The 27,886-nt window shown below is 55.0% G+C and overlaps 1 protein-coding gene across 1 annotated transcript in view; it reads right to left on the bottom strand.

Annotated features, from left to right (window-relative positions):
• LOC107051050 (ubiquitin-like modifier-activating enzyme 1) overlaps positions 1-26,944 on the bottom strand; it is a gene marked incomplete at its 3' end in the record, with an annotated part of 34,122 nt that extends 7,178 nt beyond the window's left edge. Inside the window, exons 1-6 of the mRNA XM_040657317.1 lie at positions 26,820-26,944; positions 22,546-22,714; positions 14,455-14,589; positions 9,115-9,221; positions 3,769-3,859; positions 3,526-3,658 (exon numbers count right to left, since the gene is read on the bottom strand). Of these exons, the coding sequence (XP_040513251.1) occupies positions 3,526-3,658; positions 3,769-3,859; positions 9,115-9,221; positions 14,455-14,589; positions 22,546-22,714; positions 26,820-26,914 (730 nt within the window). The remainder of the gene's footprint in view (positions 1-3,525; positions 3,659-3,768; positions 3,860-9,114; positions 9,222-14,454; positions 14,590-22,545; positions 22,715-26,819) is intronic.
• Positions 26,945-27,886: the final 942 nt, after the last annotated feature.

Genomic DNA, 27,886 nt, shown 5'->3' with positions numbered 1-27,886 from the left:
GCTTCAATTGACCCCATAAGGGCCCCAAATGGCCTCATAAGGGCTCCAAGTGACCCTATAAGGGATCCTGGTCCTAAAGGTGATCCCAAAAGGGCCCCAGGTGACCCTAATATGGCCCTAAATGACCCCAAAAGACCCTCCAATGACCCCAAAGGGGCTGTAAATGACCCCAAAAGGGCCCCAAATGACCCCAAATGGCCCCCCAATGACCCCAAAAAGTTATAGGGCCGCACCGAGGACGCGGATCTCGACGGGGCCACAGCTGTTGAGTTCCTCCATCCCCTCCACTTCGGTGACCCCAAATGGACCCCAAATGACCCCAAAAGGGCCCCAAATGACCCCAAAAGGGCTCCAAGTGACCCTATAAGGGATCCTGGTCCTAAAGGTGACCCCAAAAGGGCCCGAGATGACCCTAAAATGGCCCCAGAGGTCCCCAAGAGGGCCCTAAATGACCCCAAAAGGCCCCCCAATGATCCCAAAGGGGCTGTAAATGACCCCAAAAGGGCCCCAAATGACCCCAAATGGCCCCCCAATGACCCCAAAAAGTTATAGGGCCGCACCGAGGACGCGGATCTCAACGGGGCCGCAGCTGTTGAGTTCCTCCATCCCCTCCACTTCGGTGACCCCAAAAGGGCCCCGAATGACCCCAAATGGGCTTCAATTGACCCCAAAAGGGTCCCAAATGGCCCCATAAGGGCTCCAAGTGACCCTATAAGGGATCCTGGTCCTAAAGGTGACCCCAAAAGGGCCCCAGAGGTCCCCAAGATGGCCCTAAAGGCCCCCAAAAGGGGCCGAAGTCGTCCCCAGAAGGGCCCCAAATGACCCCAAATGGCCCCCCAATGACCCCAAAGGGGCCCTAAATGACCCCGAAAGGGCCCCCCAATGACCCCAAAAAGTTATAGGGCCGCACCGAGGACGCGGATCTCGACGGGGCCGCAGCTGTTGAGTTCCTCCATCCCCTCCACTTCGGTGACCCCAAATGGACCCCGAATGACCCCAAATTACCCCAAATGGGCCCCGAATGACCCCAAAAGGGCCCCGAATGACCCCATAAGGGCTTCAAGTGACCCTATAAGGGATCCTGGTCCTAAAGGTGACCCCAAAAGGGCCCCAGAGGTCCCCACGAAGGCCCTAAATGACCCCTAAAGACCCTCCAATGACCCCAAAGGGGCTGTAAATGACCGCAAAATGCCCCCCAATGACCCCAAATGGGCCCCGAATGACCCCAAAAGGGCCCCGAATGACCCCAAAAGGGATCCTGGTCCTAAAGGTGACCCCAAAAGGGCTCCAGAGGTCCCCAAGATGTCCCTAAAGGCCCCCAAAAGGGGCCAAAGTCGTCCCCAGAAGGGCCCCAAATGACCCCAAATGGCCCCCCAATGACCCCAAAGGGGCCCTAAATGACCCCGAAAGGGCCCCCCAATGACCCCAAAAAGTTATAGGGCCGCACCGAGGACGCGGATCTCGACGGGGCCGCAGCTGTTGAGTTCCTCCATCCCCTCCACTTCGGTGACCCCAAATGGACCCCAAATGACCCCAAAAGGGCCCCGAATGACCCCAAATGGGCCCCGAATGACCCCATAAGGGCTCCAAGTGACCCTATAAGGGATCCTGGTCCTAAAGGTGACCCCAAAAGGGCCCCAGGTGACCCTAAAATGGCCCCAGAGGTCCACAAGAGGGCCCTAAATGACCCCAAAAGGCCTCCCAATGACCAAAATGAGGCCGTAATTGACCCCAAAAGGGCCCCAAATGACCCCAAATGGCCCCCCAATGACCCCAAAAAGTTATAGGGCCGCACCGAGGACGCGGATCTCGACGGGGCCACAGCTGTTGAGTTCCTCCATCCCCTCCACTTCGGTGACCCCAAAAGGGCCCCGAATAACCCCAAAAGGGCCCCAAATGACCCCAAAAGGGCCCCGAATGACCCCAAAAGGGCCCCGAATGACCCCAAAAGGGATCCTGGTCCTAAAGGTGACCCCAAAAGGGCCCCAGGTGACCCTAAAATGGCCCCAGAGGTCCCCAAGAGGGCCCTAAATGACCCCAAAAGGCCTCCCAATGACCAAAATGAGGCCGTAATTGACCCCAAAAGGGCCCCAAATGACCCCAAATGGCCCCCCAATGACCCCAAAAAGTTATAGGGCCGCACCGAGGACGCGGATCTCGACGGGGCCGCAGCTGTTGAGTTCCTCCATCCCCTCCACTTCGGTGACCCCAAATGGACCCCCAATGACCCCAAAAGGGCCCCAAATGACCCCAAAAGGGCTTCAATTGACCCCAAAAGGGTCCCAAATGGCCCCATAAGGGCTCCAGGTGACCCTAAAAGGGATCCTGGTCCTAAAGGTGATCCCAAAAGGGCCCCAGGTGACCCTAAAATGGCCCCAGATGACCCTAATATGGGCCTAAATGACCCCAAAAGACCCCCCAGTGACCAAAAGGGGCCCCAAATGACCCCAAATGACCCCAAATGGCCCCCCAAATGACCCCAAAAAGTTATAGGGCCGCACCGAGGACGCGGATCTCGACGGGGCCGCAGCTGTTGAGTTCCTCCATCCCCTCCACTTCGGTGACCCCAAAAGGGCCCCGAATGACCCCAAAAGGGCCCCGAATGACCCCAAAAGGGCTCCAAGTGACCCTATAAGGGATCCTGGTCCTAAAGGTGACCCCAAAAGGGCCCCAGGTGACCCTAATATGGCCCCAGAGGTCCCCAAGAGGGCCCTAAATGACCCCAAAAGACCCCCCAATGATCCCAAAGGGGCTGTAAATGACCCCAAAAGGGCCCCAAATGACCCCAAATGGCCCCCCAAATGACCCCAAAAAGTTATAGGGCCGCACCGAGGACGCGGATCTCGACGGGGCCGCAGCTGTTGAGTTCCTCCATCCCCTCCACTTCGGTGACCCCAAATGGACCCCGAATGACCCCAAAAGGGCCCCAAATGACCCCAAATGGGCTTCAATTGACCCCAAATGGGCCCCAAATGGCCTCATAAGGGCTCCAAGTGACCCTATAAGGGATCCTGGTCCTAAAGGTGATCCCAAAAGGGCCCCAGGTGACCCTAAAATGGCCCCAGATGACCCTAATATGGGCCTAAATGACCCCAAATGGCCCCCCAATGACCAAAAGGGGCCCTAAATGCCCCTCAAAAGGCCCCCAAATGACCCCAAAAGGTCCCCCAATGACCCCAAAAAGTTATAGGGCCGCACCGAGGACGCGGATCACGACGGGGCCGCAGCTGTTGAGTTCCTCCATCCCCTCCACTTCGGTGACCCCAAATGGGCCCCGAATGACCCCAAATGGGCCCCGAATGACCCCAAATGGGCCCCGAATGACCCTATAAGGGATCCAGGTCCTAAAGGTGACCCTATAAGGGATCCAGGTGACCCTAAAATGGCCCCAGAGGTCCCCAAGAGGGCCCTAAATGACCCCAAAAGGCCCCCCAATGATCCCAAAGGGGCTGTAAATGACCCCAAAAGGGCCCCAAATGACCCCAAATGGCCCCCCAATGACCCCAAAAAGTTATAGGGCCGCACCGAGGACGCGGATCTCGACGGGGCCGCAGCTGTTGAGTTCCTCCATCCCCTCCACTTCGGTGAAGGTGACGAAATCCCCGCTCTCAAAGCCGTGCCGAGCTTCATCCAGGCACGTCACCTCCCCGGGGCAACCCTATAAAATACAGGGGGGGGGCCGTCAGACCCTATAAACGAGGGGAGGGGGGGGAAAAAAACCCTATAAGGGGGTCTGCGGGGTCGGGATGCCATCCTATACGGGGTCACCTTGGTGATCATGGAGACCATGGCGCTCAGGGGCTGCTCCCCGTTGGGGTCCGTCACCACCAGGTCGTCCCCGAAGTCGCAGAAGAGCTGCCTGTGGGGGATATGGGGGAATGGGGTTATGGGGGGGCCCTATAGGGGATTTGGGGGCTCTGTGGGGTCCTATAGGGGATTTGGGGGGGTTTATGGGGGATTTGGGGGGACTGGAGGGGATTTGGGGGACACTATAAGGGATTTGGGGGGTCTGAGGGGGTCCTATAGGGGATCTGGGGGGGGTTATGGGGGATTTGGGGGGACTGGAGGGGATTTGGGGGACCCTATAAGGGATTTGGGGGGTCTGGGGGGGTCCTATGGGGGATTTGGGGGGTCTATGGGGGGTCTATGGGGGATTTTGGGGGGGGTCACCCCCAGGTCGTCCCCGAAGTCGCAGAAGAGCTGCCTGTGGTGGGGGGTAAATGGGGTTATGGGGGGGATCTATAGGGGATTTGGGGGCCCTATAAGGGATTTGGGGGGTCTGGGAGGGACCTATAGGGGATTTGGGGGGTCTGGGAGGGACCTATGGGGGATTTGGGGGGGTTTATGGGGGATTTCGGGGGACTGGGGGGCCCTATAGGGGATTTGGGGGGGTTTATGGGGGATTTGGGGGGGATTTGTGGGGTCTATGGAGGGGGAAATGGGATCTGGGGGGGGTTATGGGGGATTTGGGGGGCCCTATAAGGGATTTGGGGGGTCTGGGGGGGACCTATGGGGGATTTGGGGGGTCTATGGGGGATTTGCGGGGTCTGGGGGGGTCCTATAGGGGATTTGGGGGGGGTTATGGGGGATTTGGGAGGACTGGAGGGGATCTATGGGGGATTTGGGGGGTCTATGGGTGGGGAAACGAGGTCTAGGGTGGGTTATGGGGGATTTGGGGGGTCAATGGGGCGGTTATGGGGGATTTGGGGGGGCTCTATAGGGGATTTGGGGGGTCTGGGAGGGACCTATGGGGGATTTGGGGGTCTATGGAGGGGGTCTATGGGGGATTTTGGGGGGGTCACCCCCAGGTCGTCCCCGAAGTCGCAGAAGAGCTGCCTGTGGGGGATATGGGGGAATGGGGTTATGGGGGGGCCCTATAGGGGATTTGGGGGCTCTGTGGGGTCCTATAGGGGATTTGGGGGGGTTTATGGGGGATTTGGGGGGACGGGAGGGGATCTATGGGGGATATGGGGGGGTCTATGGGGGGGGAAATGGGATCTGGGGTGCGTTATGGGGGATTTGGGGGGCCCTTTAGGGGATTTGGGGGATCCTATGGGGGATTGGGGGTGTCTGTGGGGTCCTATAGGGGATTTGGGGGGGTTTATGGGGGATTGGGGGGGACTGGAGGGGATCTATGGGGGATTTGCGGGGTCTATGGAGGGGGAAATGGGATCTGGGGGGGGTTATGGGGGATTTGGGGGGGCCTATGGGGGATTTGGGAGACCCTATGGGGGATTGGGGGGGTCTGTGGGGTCCTATAGGGGATTTGGGGGGGGTTATGGGGGATTTGGGGGGACTGGAGGGGATCTATGGGGGATTTGCGGGGTCTATGGAGGGGGAAATGGGATATGGGGGGGGTTATGGGGGATTTGGGGGGCCCTTTAGGGGATTTGGGGGATCCTATGGGGGATTAAGGGGCTCTGTGGGGTCCTATAGAGGATCTGGGGGGGGTTATGGGGGATTTGGGGGGACTGGAGGGGATCTATGGGGGATATGGGGGGTCTATGGAGGGGGAAATGGGGTCTGGGGTGGGTTATGGGGGATATGGGGGGCTCTTTAGGGGATTTGGGGGACCCTATGGGGGATTGGGGGGGTCTGTGGGGTCCTATAGGGGATTTGGGGGGGTTTATGGGGGATTTGGGGGGACTGGAGGGGATCTATGGGGGATTTGTGGGGTCTGTGGAGGGGGAAATGGGATATGGGGGGGGTTATGGGGGATTTGGGGGGGCCTATAGGGGATTTGGGGGATCTATGGGGGATTTGGGGGGTCTATGGGGTGGGAAATGGGATCTGGAGAGGGTTATGGGGGATTTGGGGGGGCCCTATAGGGGATTGGGAGGCCTGGGGGGGACCTAAGGGGGATTTGGGGGTCTATGGGGGGGCCTATGGGGGATTTGCGGGGTCTATGGGGGGGGAAATGGGATCTGGGGGGGGTTATGGGGGATTTGGGGGGGCCTATAGGGGATTTGGGGGACCTATGGGGGATATGGGGGGTCTATGGAGGAGGAAATGGGATCTGAGGGGGTTTATGGGGGATTTGGGGGGGCCCTATAGGGGATTGGGAGGCCTGGGGGGGACCTAAGGGGGATTTGGGGGTCTATGGGGGGGCCTATGGGGGATTTGCGGGGTCTATGGGGGGGGAAATGGGATCTGGGGGGGGTTATGGGGGATTTGGGGGGGCCTATAGGGGATTTGGGGGACCTATGGGGGATATGGGGGGTCTATGGAGGAGGAAATGGGATCTGAGGGGGTTTATGGGGGATTTGGGGGGTCTGGGGGGGATCTATGGGGGATTTGGGGGGGATTTATGGGGTCAGGGATCCCTATGCGGGGATTTATCGGGGATTTGTGGGGTCAGGGGACCCTATGGGGGATTTATGGGGTCAGGGGTGGGTAATGGGGTCAGGGAGGCTCTATGGGGGATTTATGGGGTCAGGGGTGGGTAATGGGGTTGGGAGGCTCTATGGGGGATTTATGGGGTCAGGGAGTCCTAAGGAGGATTTATGGACTCTAGGAGTTCCTATGGGGGATTTATGGGGTCAGGGATCCCTATGGGGGATTTATGGGGGATTTATGGGGGATTTCTGGGGGATTTCTGGGGTCCTATGGGGGATTTATGGGGTCAGGGGGCCCTATGGGGGATTTATCGGGGATTTGTGGGGTCAGGGGACCCTATGGGGGATTTATAGGGGATTTATGGGGTCAGGGGTGGGTAATGGGGTCAGGGGGCCCTATGGGGGATTTATGGGGGATTTATGGGGTCAGGGATGGGTAATGGGGTTAGGGGGCCCTATGGGGGATTTATGGGGTCAGGGGGCCCTATGGGCGATTTATGGGGTCAGAAGTTTTATAATGGGGTCAGGGGTTTTATAATGGGGTTAGGGGGGCCCTATGGGGGATTTATGGGGTCAGGAGGGCCCTATGGGGGATTTATGGGGGATTTATGGGGTCTGCCCCCTTTGTGGGGGTCCCACGGACCCGAAGAGCCCCCGGGTGGGTAATGGGGTCAGGGGGGCCCTATGGGGGATTTATGGGGTCAGGGGTCCCTACGCGGGGGTTTATGGGGGATTTATGGGGTCAGGGGGCCCTATGGGGGATTTATGGGGTCAGGGGGGCCCTATGGGGGATTTATGGGGTCAGGGGTCCCTACGCGGGGGTTTATGGGGGATTTATGGGGTCAGGGGGCCCTATGGGGGATTTATGGGGTCAGGGGGGCCCTATGGGGGATTTATGAGGGATTTATGGGGTCAGGGATGGGTAATGGGGTTAGGGGGCCCTATGGGGGATTTATGGGGTCAGGGGTGGGTAATGGGGTCAGGGAGGTCCTATGGGGGATTTATGGGGGATTTATGGGGTCAGGGGACCCTATGGAAGATTTATGGGGTCAGGAGGCCCTATGGAAGATTTATGGGGTCAGGAGGCCCTATGGGGGATTTATGGGGTCAGGAGGGCCCTATGGGGGATTTATGGGGTCAGGAGGGCCCTATGGGGGATTTATGGGGTCAGGAGGGCCCTATGGGGGATTTATGGGGTCAGGGGTGGGTAATGGGGTCAGGGAGGTCCTATGGGGGATTTATGGGGGATTTATGGGGTCAGGGATGGGTAATGGGGTCAGGGGGGCCCTATGGGGGATTTATGGGGTCAGGGAGTCCTATGGGGGATTTCTGGGGGATTTCTGGGGGATTTCTGGGGTCCTATGGGGGATTTATGGGGTCAGGGGTCCCTATGGGGGATTTATGGGGTCAGGGGTCCCTACGCGGGGGTATATGGGGGATTTATGGGGTCTGCCCCCTTTGTGGGGGTCCCACGGACCCGAAGAGCCCCCGGGTGGGTAATGGGGTCAGGGGGGCCCTATGGGGGATTTATGGGGTCAGGGGGCCCTAAGGGGGACTTATGGACTCTAGGAGTTCCTATGGGGGATTTATGGGGTCAGGGGACCCTATGGGGGATTTATCGGGGATTTATGGGGTCAGGGGACCCTATGGGGGATTTATGGGGTCAGGGATGGGTAATGGGGTCAGGGGGGCCCTATGGGGGATTTATGGGGTCAGGGAGTCCTAAGGGGGATTTATGGACTCTAGGAGTTCCTATGGGGGATTTATGGGGTCAGGGATCCCTATGTGGGGATTTATGGGGTCAGGGGTCCCTATGGGGGATTTATCGGGGATTTATGGGGTCAGGGGACCCTATGGGGGATTTATGGGGTCAGGGATGGGTAATGGGGTCAGGGGGGCCCTATGGGGGATTTATGGGGTCAGGGAGTCCTAAGGGGGATTTATGGACTCTAGGAGTTCCTATGGGGGATTTATGGGGTCAGGGATCCCTATGTGGGGATTTATGGGGTCAGGGGTCCCTATGGGGGATTTATGGGGTCAGGGGTCCCTATGGGGGATTTATCGGGGATTTATGGGGTCAGGGGACCCTATGGGGGATTTATGGGGTCAGGGATGGGTAATGGGGTCAGGGGGGCCCTATGGGGGATTTATGGGGTCAGGGAGTCCTAAGGGGGATTTATGGACTCTAGGAGTTCCTATGGGGGATTTATGGGGTCAGGGATCCCTATGGGGGATTTATGGGGTCCGGGGTTTTATAATGGGGTCAGGGAGGCTCTATGAGGGATTTATGGGGTCAGGGAGTCCTATGGGGGATTTATGGGGGATTTCTGGGGGATTTCTGGGGTCCTATGGGGGATTTATGGGGTCAGGGGTCCCTATGGGGGATTTATGGGGTCAGGGGTCCCTACGCGGGGGTATATGGGGGATTTATGGGGTCTGCCCCCTTTGTGGGGGTCCCACGGACCCGAAGAGCCCCCGGGTGGGTAATGGGGTCTGGGGGGCCCTATGGGGGATTTATGAGGGATTTATGGGGTCAGGGATGGGTAATCGGGTTAGGGGGCCCTATGGGGGATTTATGGGGTCAGGGGTGGGTAATGGGGTCAGGGAGGTCCTATGGGGGATTTATGGGGTCAGGGGAGCCCTATGGGGGATTTATGGGGTCAGGGGTGGGTAATGGGGTCAGGGAGGTCCTACGGGGGATTTATGGGGTCAGGAGGGCCCTATGGGGGATTTATGGGGGATTTATGGGGTCTGCCCCCTTTGTGGGGGTCCCACGGACCCGAAGAGCCCCCGGGTGTCGGCCACCACCAATGGGATCCCGCGGCGGTGGCAGAAATCTCCGACCCACAGCTGCTCCTCCAGGGGGGAGTTGGTCAGAACCACCACCTGCAGTTCGTTAACGACGCTCATTAACCGCCGCCCTTAACGAACCCCCACCCCCCCACCCCCCCTGCAGCTCGTTAATGATGTTAATTAACCACGTAGATTAGTTAATGGGGTTAGAAGTGCATGCTATGGGGCGGCTATGAGGTCTGGAATAGGGGAGCTATAAGGGGGGCTATGGGGCAGCTATGGGTCGCTATAGGGCAGCCATAGGGGCTCTATGGGGCAGCTATGGGTCTGAGGGGGTTCCTATGGGGTCGCTATGGGGCAGCTATGGGTCTGAGTGTGTTCCTATGGGTCTGAATGTGTCCCTATGGGTTCCTTATGGTTCCCTATGGGTCTGAATGCGTCCCTATGGGGTCTCTATGAGTCTCTATGGTTTCCCTATGGGTCTCTATGGGTCTGTATGGCTCCCTATGGATTCCGTATGGTTCCCTATGGGTCGCTATGGGGCAGCTATGGGTCGCGTCACCTGGAAGGGCTGCAGCATCTCCTCGCTGAGCGGCTCCCGGCTGCTGCTGGGCAGCTATGGGGCTGAGGGGGTCCCTATGGGGCTGAGGGGGTCCCTATGGGGTCCCTATGGGTCTGAATGTGTCTCTATGGGGTCCCTATGGGTCTGAATGTCTCCTATGGGTCTCTATGGGTTTGAATGTGTCTCTATGGGGTTGCTATGGGGCAGCTATGGGTCTGAATGTGTCTCTATGGGTCTGAATGTGTCTCTAAGGGTCCGAGTGTGTTCCTATGGGGTCTCTATGGGTCTGAGTGTGTTCCTATGGGTCTGAATGTGTCCCTATGGGGTCTCTATGGGTCTGAATGTCTCGCTATGGGGCAGCTATGGGTCTGAATGTGTCCGTATGGGGTCTCTATGGGTCTGAATGTGTCCCTATGGTTCCCTATGGGTCTCTATGGGTCTGTATGGCTCCCTATGGATTCCGTATGGTTCCCTATGGGTCGCTATGGGGCAGCTATGGGTCGCGTCACCTGGAAGGGCTGCAGCATCTCCTCGCTGAGCGGCTCCCGGCTGCTGCTGGGCAGCTATGGGGCTGAGGGGGTCCCTATGGGGCTGAGGGGGTCCCTATGGGGTCCCTATGGGTCTGAATGTGTCCCTATGGGGTCCCTATGGGTCTCTATGGGGCAGCTATGGGTCTGAGTGTGTCCCTATGGGGTCCCTATGGGTCTCTATGGGTCTGAGTGTGTCTCTATGGGTTCCCTATGGGTCTCTATGTGTTCCTATGGGGCAGCAATTGATTTCTATGGGTCTGAGTGTGTCCCTATGGGGTCCCTATGGTTCCCTATGGGTCTGAATGTGTTCCTATGGGGTCTCTATGAGTCTCTATGGATTCCCTATGGTTCCCTGTGGGTCTCTACGAATCCCAATGGATTCCCTATGGTTCCCTATGGGTCGCTATGGGGCAGCTATGGGTCTGAGTGGGTCTCCATGGGTTCCCTGTGGGTCTCCATGTGTTCCCTATGGGTCTCCATGTGTTCCCTATGGGGCAGCAATGGCTCTCTATGGGTCTCTCTGGCTCTGAGTGTGTCCCTATGGGTCTCTATGGGTCTGAGTGTATCCCTATGGGGTCTCTATGGGTCTCTATGGGTCCCTATGGGACAGCAATGGCTCTCTATGGGTCTGAGTGCGTCCCTATGGGTCTGAATGTGTCCCTATGGGTTCTCTATGGGGCAGGTATGGATCTGAATGCATCTCTATGGGTTCCCTATGGGTTCCCTATGGGTTCCCTATGGGTTCCCTATGGGTTCCCTATGGGTTCCCTATGGGTCGCTATGGGGCAGCTATGGGTCGCGTCACCTGGAAGGGCTGCAGCATCTCCTCGCTGAGCGGCTCCCGGCTGCTGCTGGGCAGCTATGGGGCTGAGGGGGTCCCTATGGGGCTGAGGGGGTGTCTATGGGCCTGAGTGTGTTCCTATGGGTCTCTATGGGGCAGCTATGGGGCTGAATGGGTCCCTATGGGGTCCCTATGGGTCTGAATGTGTCCCTATGAGGTCCCTATGGGTCTCTATTGTTCCCTATGGGTCTCTATGTGTTCCTATGGGGCAGCAATTGCTTTCTATGGGTCTCTATGGGTCTGAGGGTGTCCCTATGGGGTCTCTATGGGTCTGAGGGTGTGCCTATGGGTCTCCGTGGGTCTGAGGGTGTCCCTATGGGTTCCCTATGGTTCCCTATGGGTCTGAATGTGTCCCTATGGGGTCTCTATGAGTCTCTATGGTTTCCCTATGGGGTCTGTATGGTTCCCTATGGATTCTTTATGGTTCCCTATGGGTCGCTATGGGGCAGCTATGGGTCGCGTCACCTGGAAGGGCTGCAGCATCTCCTCGCTGAGCGGCTCCCGGCTGCTGCTGGGCAGCTATGGGGCTGAGGGGGTCCCTATGGGGCTGAGGGGGTCCCTATGGGTCCCTATGGGTCTGAATGTGTCCCTATGGGGTCCCTATGGGTCTCTATGGGTCAGCTATGGGTCTGAGTGCGTCCCTATGGGTCCCTATGGGTCTCTATGGGTCTGAGTGTGTCTCTATGGGTTCCCTATGGGTCTCTATGTGTTCCTATGGGGCAACAATTGATTTCTATGGGTCTCTATGGGTCTGAGTGTGTCCCTATGGGGTCCCTATGGGTCTCCATGGGTCTGAACGTGTTCCTATGGGGACCCTATGGGTCTGAGTGTGTCTCTATGGTTCCCTATGGGTTCCCTATGGGTTCCCTATGTTTCTCTATGGAGCAGCTATGGGTCTGAATGTGTCCCTATGGGTTCCCTATGGTTCCCTATGGGTCGCTATGGGGCAGCTATGGGTCGCGTCACCTGGAAGGGCTGCAGCATCTCCTCGCTGAGCGGCTCCCGGCTGCTGCTGGGCAGCTATGGGGCTGAGGGGGTCCCTATGGGGCTGAGGGGGTACCTATGGGGTCCCTATGGGTCTCTATGGGTCTGAATGTGTCCCTATGGGGCAGCAATGGCTCTCTATGGGTCTGAATGTGTCCATATGGGTTCCCTATGGGGTCTCTATGGGTCTGAGTGTGTTCCTATGTGGTCTCTATGGGTCTCTATGGGTCTGAGTGTGTTCCTATGGGGTCTCTATGGGTCTGAGTGTGTTCCTATGGGTCTGAATGTGTCCCTATGGGGTCCCTATGGGTCTCTATGGTTCCCTATGGGTCTGAATGGGTCCTTATGGGGTCTCTATGGGACAGTTATGGGTCCCTATGGGTCTGAATGGGTTCTTATGGGGTCTCTATGGGTCTGAGTGCGTCCCTATGGGGTCTCTATGGGTCTGAGTGTATCCCTATGGTGTCTCTATGGGTCTCTATGGGTCTGAATGTGTCCATATAGGTTCCCTATGGGTGTCTATGGGTTCCCTATGGGTCTGAATGTGTCCATATGGGTTCCCTATGGGTCTCTATGGGTTCCCTATGAGTCTCTATGGTTCCCTATGGTTCCCTATGGGTCGCTATGGGGCAGCTATGGGTCGCGTCACCTGGAAGGGCTGCAGCATCTCCTCGCTGAGCGGCTCCCGGCTGCTGCTGGGCAGCTATGGGTCCGAGGGGGTCCCTATGGGTCCGAGGGGGTCCCTATGGGTCCCTATGAGTCTCTATGGATCTGAATGTGTTCCTATGGGGGCCCTATGGGGTCTGAGTGTGTCCCTATGGGGTCTGAGTGTGTCCCTATGGGTCTGAGTGTGTCCCTATGGGGTCTCTATGGGTTTCTATGGGTCTGAGTGTGTCTCTATGGGTCTCTATGGTAACCTATGGGGTCTGAGTGTGTCCCTATGGGGTCTCTATGGGGCAGCAATGGCTCTCTATGGGTCCCTATGGGTCTGAGTGTGTCCCTCTGGGGTCTCTATGGGGCAGCAATGGCTCTCTATGGGTCCCTATGGGTCTGAGGGTGTCCCTATGGGTCTGAGGGTGTTCCTATGGGTCTGAGGGTGTCCCTATGGGGGCCCTATGGATCTGAGCGTGTCTCTATGGTTCCCTATGGGTTCCTTATGGTTCCCTATGGGTCTCTATGGTTCCCTATGGTTTCCCTATGGGTCTCTATGAGTCCCAATGGATTCCCTATGGTTCCCTATGGGTCGCTATGGGGCAGCTATGGGTCGCGTCACCTGGAAGGGCTGCAGCATCTCCTCGCTGAGCGGCTCCCGGCTGCTGCTGGGTCCCTATGGGTTTGAGGGGGTCAGCTATGGGTCCGAGGGGGTCCCTATGGGTCCCTATGAGTCTCTATGGATCTGAATGTGTTCCTATGGGGGCCCTATGGGGTCTGAGTGTGTCCCTATGGGGTCTGAGTGTGTCCCTATGGGGTCTCTATGGGTTTCTATGGGTCTGAGTGTGTCTCTAGGGGTCTCTATGGTAACCTATGGGGTCTGAGTGTGTCCCTATGGGGTCTCTATGGGGCAGCAATGGCTCTCTATGGGTCCCTATGGGTCTGAGTGTGTCCCTCTGGGGTCTCTATGGGGCAGCAATGGCTCTCTATGGGTCCCTATGGGTCTGAGGGTGTCCCTATGGGTCTGAGGGTGTTCCTATGGGTCTGAGGGTGTCCCTATGGGGGCCCTATGGATCTGAGCGTGTCTCTATGGTTCCCTATGGGTTCCCTATGGTTCCCTATGGGTCTCTATGGTTCCCTATGGTTTCCCTATGGGTCTCTATGAGTCCCAATGGATTCCCTATGGTTCCCTATGGGTCGCTATGGGGCAGCTATGGGTCGCGTCACCTGGAAGGGCTGCAGCATCTCCTCGCTGAGCGGCTCCCGGCTGCTGCTGGGCAGCTATGGGGCTGAGGGGGTCCCTATGGGGTCCCTATGGGTCTCTATGGGTCTGAGTGTGTCTCTATGGGTTCCCTATGGGTCTCTATGTGTTCCTATGGGGCAGCAATGGCTCTCTATGGGTCTCTATGGGTCTGAATGTGTCCCTATGGGGTCTCTATGGGTCTCTATGGGTCTGAGCGTGTTCCTATGGGGACCCTATGGGTCTGAGTGTGTCTCTATGGTTCCCTATGGGTCTCTATGGTTCCCTATGGTTTCCCTATGGGTCTCTATGAGTCCCAATGGATTCCCTATGGTTCCCTATGGGTCGCTATGGGGCAGCTATGGGTCACGTCACCTGGAAGGGCTGCAGCATCTCCTCGCTGAGCGGCTATGGGGTCTCTATGAGTCTCTATGGTTTCCCTATGGGTCTCTATGAGTCCCAATGGATTCCCTATGGTTCCCTATGGGTCGCTATGGGGCAGCTATGGGTCGCGTCACCTGGAAGGGCTGCAGCATCTCCTCGCTGAGCGGCTCCCGGCTGCTGCTGACCCCCACGTAGGCGTTGAGCTCCGCCAATCGGGGCAGCGTCGCCTCGGCCCTATTGCGCCCCACATCGTCCTCCCGCAGGTAAAACTGGGGCCAAAAACAGCAGATTTGGGGCAAATGAGGCCCAAAGGGGCGGATTTGGGTTTGGGGGGGGGGGGGGGGAAGGGGATGAAATGGTGTAAAATGGGGGTAAAGTCACAGAAATTGAGGTAAAATCGCGTAAATGGGAGCCAAAACGCCACAAAAGGGAACCAAAACCCCATAAAATGACCCAAAACCCCACAAAAGGGACCCAAAACCCCACAAAAGGGACCCAAAAAGGCATTAAAGGGACCCAAAGGGACCCAAAAAGGCATTAAAGGGACGCAAAAAGGCATTAAAGGGACCTGAAAATCCCACAAAAGGGACCCAAAAAGGCATTAAAGGGACCCAAAAACCCCACAGGATGGACCCAAAAACCCCACAGGATGGACCCAAAACCCCACAGGATGAACCCAAAATCCCACAAAAGGGACCCAAAATCCCACAAAAGGGACCCAAAATCCCATAGGATGGACTCAAATACGCCTTAAAGGGACCCAAAACCCCACAAAAGGGACCCAAAACCCCACAAAAGGGACCCAAAACCCCATAAAATGACCCAAAATCCCATAGGATGGACCCAAAATCCCATAGGATGGACCCAAAACCCCACAAAAGGGACCCAAAAAGGCATTAAAGGGACCCAAAAAGGCATTAAAGGGACCCAAAACACCATAAAATGAACAAAAATCCCACAAAAGGGACCCAAAACCCCACAGGATGGACCCAAAACCCCACAGGATGGACCCAAAAAGGCATTAAAGGGACCCAAAATCCCCACAAAAGGGACCCAAAATCCCCACAAAAGGGACCCAAAAATGCACTAAATGTGACCCAAAATCCCATAGGATGGACTCAAATACGCCTTAAAGGGACCCAAAACCCCACAAAAGGGACCCAAAACCCCATAAAATGACCCAAAATCCCATAGGATGGACCCAAAACCCCACAAAAGGGACCCAAAAGTGCATTAATGGGACCCAAAACTTCATAGGATGGAACCCAAAACCCCACAAAAGGGACCCAAAAAGGCATTAAAGGGACCCAAAATCCCATAGGATGGACCAAAAACCCCACAAAAGGGACCCAAAACCCCACAGGATGGACCCAAAGATACATTAAAGGGACCCAAAATCCCACAAAAGGGACCCAAAATCCCACAAAAGGGACCCAAAATCCCATAGGATGGACTCAAATACGCCTTAAAGGGACCCAAAACCCCACAAAAGGGACCCAAAACCCCATAAGATGACCCAAAATCCCATAGGATGGACCCAAAATCCCATAGGATGGACCAAAAACCCCACAAAAGGGACCCAAAAAGGCATTAAAGGGACCCAAAAAGGCATTAAAGGGACCCAAAACACCATAAAATGAACCAAAATCCCACAAAAGGGACCCAAAATCCCATAGGATGGACCCAAAATCCCACAAAAGGGACCCAAAACCCCACAAAAGGGACCCAAAAGTGCATTAATGGGACCCAAAACCTCATAGGATGGAACCCAAAACCCCACAAAAGGGACCCAAAAAGGCATTAAAGGGACCCAAAATCCCATAGGATGGACCGAAAACCCCACAAAAGGGACCCAAAACCCCATAGGATGGACCCAAAACCCCACAGGATGGACCCAAAAAGGCATTAAAGGGACCCAAAAACCCCACAAAAGGGACCCAAAACCCCACAAAAGGGACCCAAAATCCCATAGGATGGACCCCAAAAACCCCACAAAAGGAACCCAAAACCCCATAAAATGAACCAAAACCCCACAAAAAGGCCCCAAAAACCCCACAAAAGGGACCCAAAATCCCATAGGATGGACCCAAAAACCCCACAAAGGGGACCCAAAAACCCCACAAAGGGGACCCAAAAATGCATTAAAGGGACCCAAAATCCCATAGGATGGACCCCAAAAACCCCACAAAGGGGACCCAAAAATGCATTAAAGGGACCCAAAACCCCATAGGATGGACCCAAAAGCCCCACAAAAGGAACCCAAAAAGGCATTAAAGGGACCCAAAATCCCATAGGATGAACCCAAAAACCCCACAAAAGGAACCCAAAATCCCATAGGATGGACCCAAAAACCCCACAAAAGGGACCCAAAAATGCCTTAAAGGGACCCAAAATCCCATAGGATGGACTCAAAACCCCACGAAAAGGACCCAAAAAGGCATTAAAGGAACCCAAAACCCCATAGGATGGACCCAAAAACCCCACAAAATGGACCAAAACCCCACAAAAGGGACCCAAAAACCCCATAAAATGATCCAAAATCCCATAAAATCGACCCAAAAATGCACAAAAGGGACCCAAAAATCCCATAAAATTGACCCAAACCCCCATAAAAGGGACCCAAAAACCCCATAAAATGAACCGAAACCCCACAAAAGGGACCCAAAAATCCCATAGGAGGGAGCCGAAATCCCACAAAAGGGACCCAAAACCGCATAAAATGGACCCAAAACCCCACAAAATGGACCCAAAAAGGCATTAAGGGGACCCAAAAACCCCACAAAAGGGACCCCAAACCCCACAAAAGGGACCCCAAACCCCACAAAAGGGACCCCAAACCCCATAGGATGGACCCAAAAACCCCATAAAATGAACCAAAACCCCACAAAAGGGACCCAAAAATGCACAAAAGGGACCCAAAAATCCCATAGGATGGACCCAAAATCCCACAAAAGGGACCCAAAACCCCACAAAAAGGACCCAAAACCGCATTAAAGGGACCCAAAATCCCATAGGATGGACCCAAAAACCCCACAAAAGGGACCCAAAAAGGCATTAAAGGGACCCAAAATCCCATAGGATGAACCCAAAAACCCCACAAAAGGGACCCAAAATCCCATAGGATGGACCCAAAACCCCACAGGATGGACCCAAAAAGGCATTAAAGGGACCCAAAAACCCCACAAAAGGGACCCAAAACCCCACAAAAGGGACCCAAAAAGGCATTAAAGGGACCCAAAACATCATAAAATGAACCAAAATCCCACAAAAGGGACCCAAAATCCCATAGGATGGACCCCAAAAACCCCACAAAGGGGACCCAAAAACCCCACAAAGGGGACCCAAAAATGCATTAAAGGGACCCAAAATCCCATAGGATGGACCCCAAAAACCCCACAAAGGGGACCCAAAAATGCATTAAAGGGACCCAAAACCCCATAGGATGGACCCAAAAGCCCCACAAAAGGAACCCAAAACCCCATAAAATGAACCAAAACCCCACAAAAAGGCCCCAAAAACCCCACAAAAGGGACCCAAAAACCCCACAAAAGGGACCCAAAATCCCATAGGATGGACCCAAAAACCCCACAAAGGGGACCCAAAAATGCATTAAAGGGACCCAAAACCCCATAGGATGGACCCAAAAACCCCACAAAATGGACCAAAACCCCACAAAAGGGACCCAAAAACCCCATAAAATGATCCAAAATCCCATAAAATCGACCCAAAAATGCACAAAAGGGACCCAAAAATCCCATAAAATCGACCCAAACCCCCACAAAAGGGACCCAAAATCCCCCCAGACCCCCTCCAAACAGCCCCCAATGACACATTATGCCGCAATTAAACACTAATTAATACCTCATTAATGACTAATTAATTAAGTACCCACCTGCGAGGACAGGTCGGGCCGGGCCGCCGGGTGGGGGGGGTCGTATAGGGGGACGGATTTGACCCCATAAATCCCCCCCCCAACCCCATAAATCCCCCCCAGACCCCCCCAAATGGCCCTATAACACCCCCAAGTCCCCTAATGACCTATTAATCCTAAATTAATAGCTAATTAATGACTAATAATTAAGCACCCACCTGAGAGGACAGGTCGGGCCAGGCCGCCGGGTGGGGGGGGTCGTGGAGGGGGACGGATTTGACCCCATAAATCCCCCCCAGACCCCATAAATCCCCCTCAAATGACCCCATAATGCACCATAAGGACCCCCAATAACTCATTAATGACTAATTAATGACTAATAATTAAGCACCCTCCTGCAAGGACAGGTCGGGCCAGGCTGCCGGGTGGGGGGGGTCGTGGAGGGGGACGGATTTGACCCCATAAATCCCCCCCAAACCCCCCCAAATGGCCCTATAACACCCCCAAGTCTCCTAATGACCTATTAATCCTCCATTAATAGCTAATTAATGACTAATAATTAAGCACCCACCTGCGAGGAGAGGTCGGGCCAGGCTGCCGGGTGGGGGGGGTCGTGGAGGGGGACGGATTTGACCCCATAAATCCCCCCCCAACCCCATAAATCCCCCCCAAATGGCCCCATAAAGACCCCTAATAAGCCATTAATGACTAATTAATGACTAATAATTAAGCACCCACCTGCGAGGACAGGTCAGGCCAGGCGGCTGGGTGGGGGGGGTCGTGGAGGGGGACGGATTTGACCCCATAAATCCCCCCCCCAACCCCATAAATCCCCCCCCAAATGGCCCCATAATGACCCCCAATAGCCCATTAATAGCTAATTAATGACTAATAATTAAGCACCCACCTGCGAGGACAGGTCGGGCCAGGCTGCCGGGTGGGGGGGGTCGTGGAGGGGGACGGATTTGACCCCATAAATCCCCCCCAGACCCCCCCAAATGACCCCATAACGACCAAATAACACCCCCTAATGACCCCTAATAAGCCATTAATAGCTAATAAATGACTAATAATTAAGTACCCACCTGCGAGGACAGGTCGGGCCAGGCCGCCGGGTGGGGGGGGTCGTGGAGGGGGACGGATTTGACCCCATAAATCCCCCCCAACCCCATAAATCCCCCCCAGACCCCATAAATCCCCCTCAAATGGCCCCATAATGCACCATAAGGACCCCTAATAGCCCATTAATAGCTAATTAATGACTAATAATTAAGCACCCACCTGCGAGGACAGGTCGGGCCTGGCTGCCGGGTGGGGGGGGTTGTGGAGGGGGACAGATTTGACCCCATAAATCCCCCCCAGACCCCCCCCAAATGGCCCCATAACGACCAAATAACACCCCCTAATGACCCCTAATAAGCCATTAATAGCTAATAAATGACTAATAATTAAGTACCCACCCGCGAGGACAGGTCGGGCCAGGCTGCCGGGTGGGGGGGGTCGTGGAGGGGGACGGATTTGACCCCATAAATCCCCCCCCCAACCCCATAAATCCCCCCCAGACCCCATAAATCCCCCCCAAATGGCCCCATAATGACCCCCAATAGCCCATTAATGACTAATTAATGACTAATAATTAAGTACCCACCTGCGAGGACAGGTCAGGCCAGGCCGCCGGGTGGGGGGGGTCGTATAGGGGGACGGATTTGACCCCATAAATCCCCCCCCAACCCCATAAATCCCCCCCAAATGGCCCCATAATGGCCCAAAACTCCCCCCAATAACTCATTAATGGCTAATTAATGACTAATAATTAAGCACCCACCTGCGAGGACAGGTCGGGTCAGGCTGCCGGGTGGGGGGGGTCGTGGAGGGGGACGGATTTGACCCCATAAATCCCCCCCCAGACCACCCCCCAACCCCATAAATCCCCCCCAAATGGCCCCATAACGCCCCATAATGACCCCCAATAGCCCATTAATACCTAATTAGTGACTAATAATTAAGCACCCACCTGTGAGGACAGGTCGGGCCAGGCGGCCGGGTGGGGGTCGTGGAGGGTGACGGATTTGACCCCATAAATCCCCCCCCCAACCCCATAAATCCCCCCCAGACCCCATAAATCCCCCCCAAATGGCCCCATAATGACCCCCAATAGCCCATTAATGACTAATTAATGGCTAATAATTAAGTACCCACCTGCGAGGACAGGTCGGGCCAGGCCGCCGGGTGGGGGGGGTCGTGGAGGGGGACAGATTTGACCCCATAAATCCCCCCCAGACCCCCCCCCAACCCCATAAATCCTCCCCAAATGGCCCCATAAAAACCCCTAATAAGCCATTAATGACTAATTAATGACTAATAATTAAGTACCCACCTGCGAGGACAGGTCGGGCCAGGCGGCCGGGTTTGGGGGGTCGTGGAGGGGACGGATTTGACCCCATAAATCCCCCCCAGACTCCCCCCAACCGCATAAATCCCCCTCAAATGGCCCCATAATGACCCCCAATAGCCCATTAATAGCTAATTAATGACTAATAATTAAGCACCCACCTGCGAGGACAGGTCGGGCCAGGCTGCCGGGTGGGGGTCGTGGAGGGGGACGGATTTGACCCCATAAATCCCCCCCAGACCCCCCCCAAATGGCCCCATAACGACCAAATAACACCCCCTAATGCCCCCCCAATAGCCCATTAATAGCTAATTAATGACTAATAATTAAGCACCCACCTGCGAGGACAGGTCGGGCCGGGCCGCCGGGTGGGGGGGGTCATGGAGGGGGACGGATTTAACCCCATAAATCCCCCCCCCAACCCCATAAATCCCCCCCAAAACCCATAAATCCCCCCCAAAACTCCCCCCAATAACTCATTAATGGCTAATTAATGACTAATAATTAAGCACCCACCTGCGAGGACAGGTCGGGCCAGGCCGCCGGGTGGGGGGGGTCGTGGAGGGTGACGGATTTGACCCCATAAATCCCCCCCCCAACCCCATAAATCCCCCCCCAAATGGCCCCATAATGACCCCCAATAGCCCATTAATAGCTAATAAATGACTAATAATTAAGCACCCACCTGCGAGGACAGGTCGGGCCAGGCCGCCGGGTGGGGGGGGTCGTGGAGAGGGACGGATTTGACCCCATAAATCCCCCCCAGACCCCCCCCCAACCCCATAAATCCCCCCCAAATGGCCCCATAATGCCCCCCAATAGCCCATTAATAGCTAATAAATGACTAATAATTAAGTACCCACCTGCGAGGACAGGTCGGGCCGGGCCGCCGGGTGGGGGGGGTCATGGAGGGTGACGGATTTGACCCCATAAATCCCCCCCCCAACCCCATAAATCCCCCCCCAAATGGCCCCATAATGACCCCCAATAGCCCATTAATAGCTAATAAATGACTAATAATTAAGCACCCACCTGCGAGGACAGGTCGGGCCAGGCTGCCGGGTGGGGGGGGTCGTGGAGGGGGACGGATTTGACCCCATAAATCCCCCCCCAACCCCATAAATCCCCCCCAGACCCCATAAATCCCCCCCAAATGGCCCCATAATAACCCCCAATAGCCCATTAATAGCTAATTAATGACTAATAATTAAGCACCCACCTGCGAGGACAGGTCGGGCCAGGCTGCCGGGTGGGGGGGGTCGTGGAGGGGGACGGATTTGACCCCATAAATCCCCCCCAGACCCCCCCAAATGACCCCATAACGACCAAATAACACCCCCTAATGACCCCTAATAAGCCATTAATAGCTAATAAATGACTAATAATTAAGCACCCACCTGCGAGGACAGGTCGGGCCAGGCTGCCGGGTGGGGGGGGTCGTGGAGGGGGACGGATTTGACCCCATAAATCCCCCCCCCAACCCCATAAATCCCCCCCAGACCCCATAAATCCCCCCCAAATGGCCCCATAATGACCCCCAATAGCCCATTAATGACTAATTAATGACTAATAATTAAGCACCCACCTGCGAGGACAGGTCGGGCCAGGCTGCCGGGTGGGGGGGGGTCGTGGAGGGGGACGGATTTGACCCCATAAATCCCCCCCCCAACCCCATAAATCCCCCCCAGACCCCATAAATCCCCCCCAAATGGCCCCATAATGACCCCCAATAGCCCATTAATGACTAATTAATGACTAATAATTAAGCACCCACCTGCGAGGACAGGTCGGGCCAGGCGGCTGGGTGGGGGGGGTCGTGGAGGGGGACGGATTTGACCCCATAAATCCCCCCCCCAACCCCATAAATCCCCCCCAGACCCCATAAATCCCCCCCAAATGGCCCCATAAAGACCCCTAATAAGCCATTAATGACTAATTAATGACTAATAATTAAGCACCCACCTGCGAGGACAGGTCGGGCCAGGCTGCCGGGTGGGGGTCGTGGAGGGTGACGGATTTGACCCCCCCCAGGACGAGGTTTTTGGCCACCTCCACCCCCAACCCCCGCAGCCCCGACACCAAAACGTTGGACGTCTGCATCCGCTTCATGGCCTCGTGGCCCAGCACGTACCTGGGGGGGGGTCATTAGCACTTAATTAGGCCCTTAATTAGGCGTTAATGAGACCACAGTGAGGCGTTAGGTAGTCAGGGATTGGGGGGGGGGGGTCATTAATTAGGTTGGGGGCGGTGATTGATTAAGAGGAGGGCAGTGATGAAATGGTCTGGGGGGAAGGCATTGGGGGAGGGGGTCATTAGCACTTAATTAGGCCCTTAATTAGGCGTTAATGAGCCCACAGTGAGGCGTTAGGTAGTCAGGGATTGGGGGGGGGGGTAATTGGTTAAGGAGGGGGGGGGTAATTGATTAACAGGAGGGCAGTGATGAGATGGTCCAAAAGGAAGGAATTAGAGGAGGGGGGTCATTAGCCCTTAATTAGGCCTTAATTAGGTGTTAATGAGCCCTTAGTGAGGCGTTAGGTAGACAGGGATTGGGGGGGGGGGTCATTAATTAGGTTGGGGGCGGTGATTGATTAAGAGGAGGGCAGTGATGATATGGTCTGGGGGGAAGGAGTTAGAGAGGGGGGGTCATTAGCCCTTAATTAGGCCTTAATTAGGTGTTAATGAGACCACAGTGAGGCGTTAGGTAGACAGGGATTGGGGGGGGGGGGGGTCAGTTATTAGGTGGGGGGGGGGGTAATTGATTAACGGGAGGGCAGTGATGAAATGGTCTGGGGGGAAGGCATTGGGGAAGGGCGTCATTAGCACTTAATTAGGCCCTTAATTAGGCTTTAATTAGCCCTTAGTGAGGCATTAGGTAGTCAGGGATTGGGGGGGGGGGTATTTATTAAGGGGGGGGGGGGGGTAATTGGTTAAGGAGGGGGGGAGTAATTGATTAAGAGGAGGGCAGTGATGAAATGGTCTGGGGGGAAGGCATTGGGGGAGGGGGTCATTAGCACTTAATTAGGCCTTAATTAGGCGTTAATGAGCCCTTAGTGAGTCGTTAGGTAGTCAGGGATTGGGGGGGGGGGTCATTAATTAGGTTGGGGGCGGTGATTGATTAAGAGGAGGGCAGTGATATGCTCTGGGGGGAAGGAGTTAGAGAGGGGGGGGTGGGTCATTAGCCCTTAATTAGCTCTTAATGAGCCCTTAATGAGGCCTTAATGAGGCCTTAGTGAGTCGTTAGGTAGACAGGGATTGGGGGGGGGTTCATTAATTAGGTTGGGGGCGGTGATTGATTAAGAGGAGAGCAGTGATGAAATGGTCTGGGGGGAAGGCATTGGGGGGGGTCATTAGCACTTAATTAGGCCCTTAATTAGGCGTTAATGAGCCCACAGTGAGGCGTTAGGTAGTCAGGGATTGGGTGGGGGAGGGGGTCAGTTATTAGGCGGTGGTAATTGATTAATAGGAGGGCAGTGATTATATGGTCTGGGGGGAAGGAAGTAGGGGGGGGGGGTTGTTAGAACTTAATTAGGCCCTTAATTAGGCGTTAATGAGCCCATAGTGAGGCGTTAGGTAGTCAGGGATTGGGGGGGGGGGGTCAGTTATTAAGGGAGGGGAGTAATTGATTAAGGAGGAGGTGGGTAATTGATTAAGAGGAGGGCAGTGATGAGATGGTCCAGGAGGAAGGAATTAGAGGAGGGGGGGATCATTAATTAGGCCCTTAATTAGGTGTTAATGAGCCCACAGTGAGGCGTTAGGTAGACAGGGATTGGGGGGGGGTCATTTATTAGGTGGGGGGAGGTGAGTGATTAACAGAATAGCAGTAATCAAATGGTCTGGGGGGAAGGAATGGGGGATGGGGGGGTCATTAGCACTTAATTAGGCCCTTAATTAGGCTTTAATTAGCCCACAGTGAGGCGTTAGGTAGACAGGGATTGGGGGGGGGGGTCAGTTATTAGGCAGGGAGCGGTGATTGATTAATAGGAGGACAGTGATGATATGGTCCAAAAGGAAGGAATTAGAGGGGGGGGGTCATTAGCACTTAATTAGGCCCTTAATTAGGCGTTAATGAGCCCTTAGTGAGTCGTTAGGTAGTCAGGGATTGGGGGGGGGTCATTTATTAGGTGGGGGGAGGTGAGTGATTAACAGAACAGCAGTAATCAAATGGTCTGGGGGGAAGGAATGGGGGGTGGGGGGGGTCATTAGCACTTAATTAGGCCCTTAATTAGGCTTTCATTAGCCCTTAGTGAGGCATTAGGTAGTCAGGGATTGGGGGGGGGTATTTATTAAGGGGGGGGGGGGGGGGTAATTGGTTAAGGAGGGGGGAGTAATTGATTAAGAGGAGGGCAGTGATGAAATGGTCTGGGGGGAAGGCATTGGGAGAGGGCGTCATTAGCACTTAATTAGGCCTTAATTAGGCTTTAATTAGCCCTTAGTGAGGCATTAGGTAGTCAGGGATTGGGGGGGGGGGAGTATTTATTAAGGGGGGGGGGGTAATTGGTTAAGGAGGGGGGGAGTAATTGATTAAGAGAAGGGCAGTGATGAAATGGTCTGGGGGGAAGGCATTGGGGGAGGGGGTCATTAGCACTTAATTAGGCCCTTAATTAGGCGTTAATGAGCCCACAGTGAGGCGTTAGGTAGACAGGGATTGGGGGGGGGGGTATTTATTAAGGGGGGGGGGTAATTGGTTAAGGAGGGGGGAGTAATTGATTAAGAGGAGGGCAGTGATGAGATGGTCCAAAAGGAAGGAATTAGGGGGGGGGGGGGATCATTAATTAGGCCCTTAATTAGGCGTTAATGAGCCCTTAGTGAGGCATTAGGTAGTCAGGGATTGGGGGGGGTCATTTATTAGGTGGGGGGAGGTGAGTGATTAACAGAATAGCAGTAATCAAATGGTCTGGGGGGAAGGAATGGGGGGTGGGGGTCATTAGCACTTAATTAGGCCCTTAATTAGGCGTTAATGAGCCCACAGTGAGGCGTCAGGTAGTGAGGGATTGGGGCCGAGGGGGGGGGGGGGTCATTAATTAAGCGGGGGGCGGTGAGTGATTAACAGAATAACAGTAATCAAATGGTCTGGGGGGTAGGAATTAGCCCTTAATGAGCCCCAAATAAAACCCCATAGACCCCATAAAACCCCATAAACTCCCCAGACCCCATAAAAACCCCATAAAACCCCATAAAAACCCCATACTCACAGCTGCCTGGAGTACAGCCCTACAGACCCCATAGAAACCCCCATAAAACCCCCAAATAAAACCCCATAGACCCCATAAAACCCCATAAACTCCCCAGACCCCATAAAAACCCCATAAAACCCCATAAAACCCCATAAAAACCCCATACTCACAGCTGCCTGGAGTAGAGCCCTACAGACCCCCTATAAAACCCCATAAACCCCCAAATAAAACCCCATAGATCCCCATACACACCCAACTAAAACCCCACAGACCCCATAAAATCCCCTAAATCCCCCAGACCCCATAAAAGCCCCATAAAACCCCATAAAAACCCCATAAAAACCCCATATTCACAGCTGCCTGGAGTACAGCCCTACAGACCCCATAGAAACCCCCATAAAAACCCCATAAACCCTCATAAAACCCCCAAATAAAACCCCACAGACCCCATAAAACCCCCTCAATCCCCCAGACCCCATAAAAACCCCATAAAAACCCCATAAAACCCCATAAAAACCCCATACTCACAGCTGCCTGCAGTACAGCCCCACAGACCCCGTAGAACCCCACAGAGCCCATAGAAACCCCCATAGACCCCCATAAACCCCCAAATAAAACCCCACAGACCCCATAAAACCCTATAAACTCCCCACACCCCATAAAAACCCCATAAAACCCCATAAAAACCCCATAAAAACCCCATACTCACAGCTGCCTGGAGTACAGCCCCACAGACCCCATAGAACCCCACAGAGCCCATAGAAACCCCCATAAACCCCCATAAACCCCCAAATGAAACCCCATAGACCCCATAAACCCCCATAAACTCCCCAAACCCCATAAAAACCCCATAAAACCCCATAAAACCCCATAAAAACCCCATACTCACAGCTGCCTGGACTACAGCCCCACAGACCCCATAGAACCCCCATAAAAACCCCATAAACCCTCATAAAACCCCCAAATAAAACCCCATAGACCCCATAAAACCCCCTCAATCCCCCAGACCCCATAAAAACCCCATAAAAACCCCATAAAACCCCATAAAAACCCCATACTCACAGCTGCCTGGAGTACAGCCCCTCATCGATCTCCGCATCGCCGCCGTTCTTCGCCATTCCCTGTGGGGTCGGAGGCCATTTGGGGTCAGACCCCATAACGGGTCGGGACTTTATGGGGTCGGTGGGGGTTATGGGGTCAATGGGGTCAATGGGGGCATTGGGGTCGGTGGGGCTTATGGGGTTGGTGGGGGTTATAGGGTCAGTGGGGGTAATGGGGGCATTGGGGTCAATGGGGTCAGTGGGGGCATTATGGGGTCAATGGGGACATTATGGGGTCAATGGGGGCAATGGGGACATTATGGGGTCAATGGGGGCAATGGGGTTAATAGGGTCAATGGGGGCAATGGGGTCAATGGGGGCATTGGGGACATTATGGGGGCAATGGGGTCAGTGGGGTCAATGGAAGCATTATGGGGTCAATGGTGACATTATGGGGTCAATGGGGGCATTGGGGTCAATGGGGGTTATGGGGTCAGTGGGGGCAATGGGGACATTATGGGGGCAATGGGGTCAGTGGGGTCAATGGGGGCATTATGGGGTCAATGGGGTCAGTGGGGACATCAATGGGGTGAGTGCGGACACTATGGGATCAATGGGGTCAGTGGAGACATTATGGGGTCAGTGGGGGCAATGGGGACATTATGGGGTCAATGGGGTCGGTGGGGGTTATGGGGCAATGGGGACATTATGAGATCAATGGGGGCATTATGGGGGCAATGAGGACCTTATGGGGTCAGAGGGATCAGTGGAGATATTGGGGTCAATGGGGGCATTGGGGTCAATGGGGGCATTGGGGACATTATGGGGTCAGTGGGGTTAATGGGGACATTATGGGGTCAATGGGTTCGGTGGGGGTTATGGGGTCAGTGGGGACAAATGGGGACAATATGGGGTCAATGGGGACATTATGGGGGCAATGGGGTCAGTGGGGTCAATGGGGGCATTATGGGGTCAATGGGGTCAGTGGGGACATCAATGGGGTGAGTGCGGACACTATGGGATCAATGGGGTCAGTGGAGACATTATGGGGTCAGTGGGGGCAATGGGGACATTATGGGGTCAATGGGG

The sequence above is a fragment of the Gallus gallus genome, unplaced genomic scaffold (genome assembly GCF_016699485.2).
Source record: "Gallus gallus isolate bGalGal1 unplaced genomic scaffold, bGalGal1.mat.broiler.GRCg7b scaffold_117, whole genome shotgun sequence".
NCBI lineage: Eukaryota > Metazoa > Chordata > Aves > Galliformes > Phasianidae > Gallus > Gallus gallus.
The sequence above is the reverse complement of the archived record's forward strand: the minus strand, read 5'-3'. Positions and strand labels throughout refer to the sequence as shown.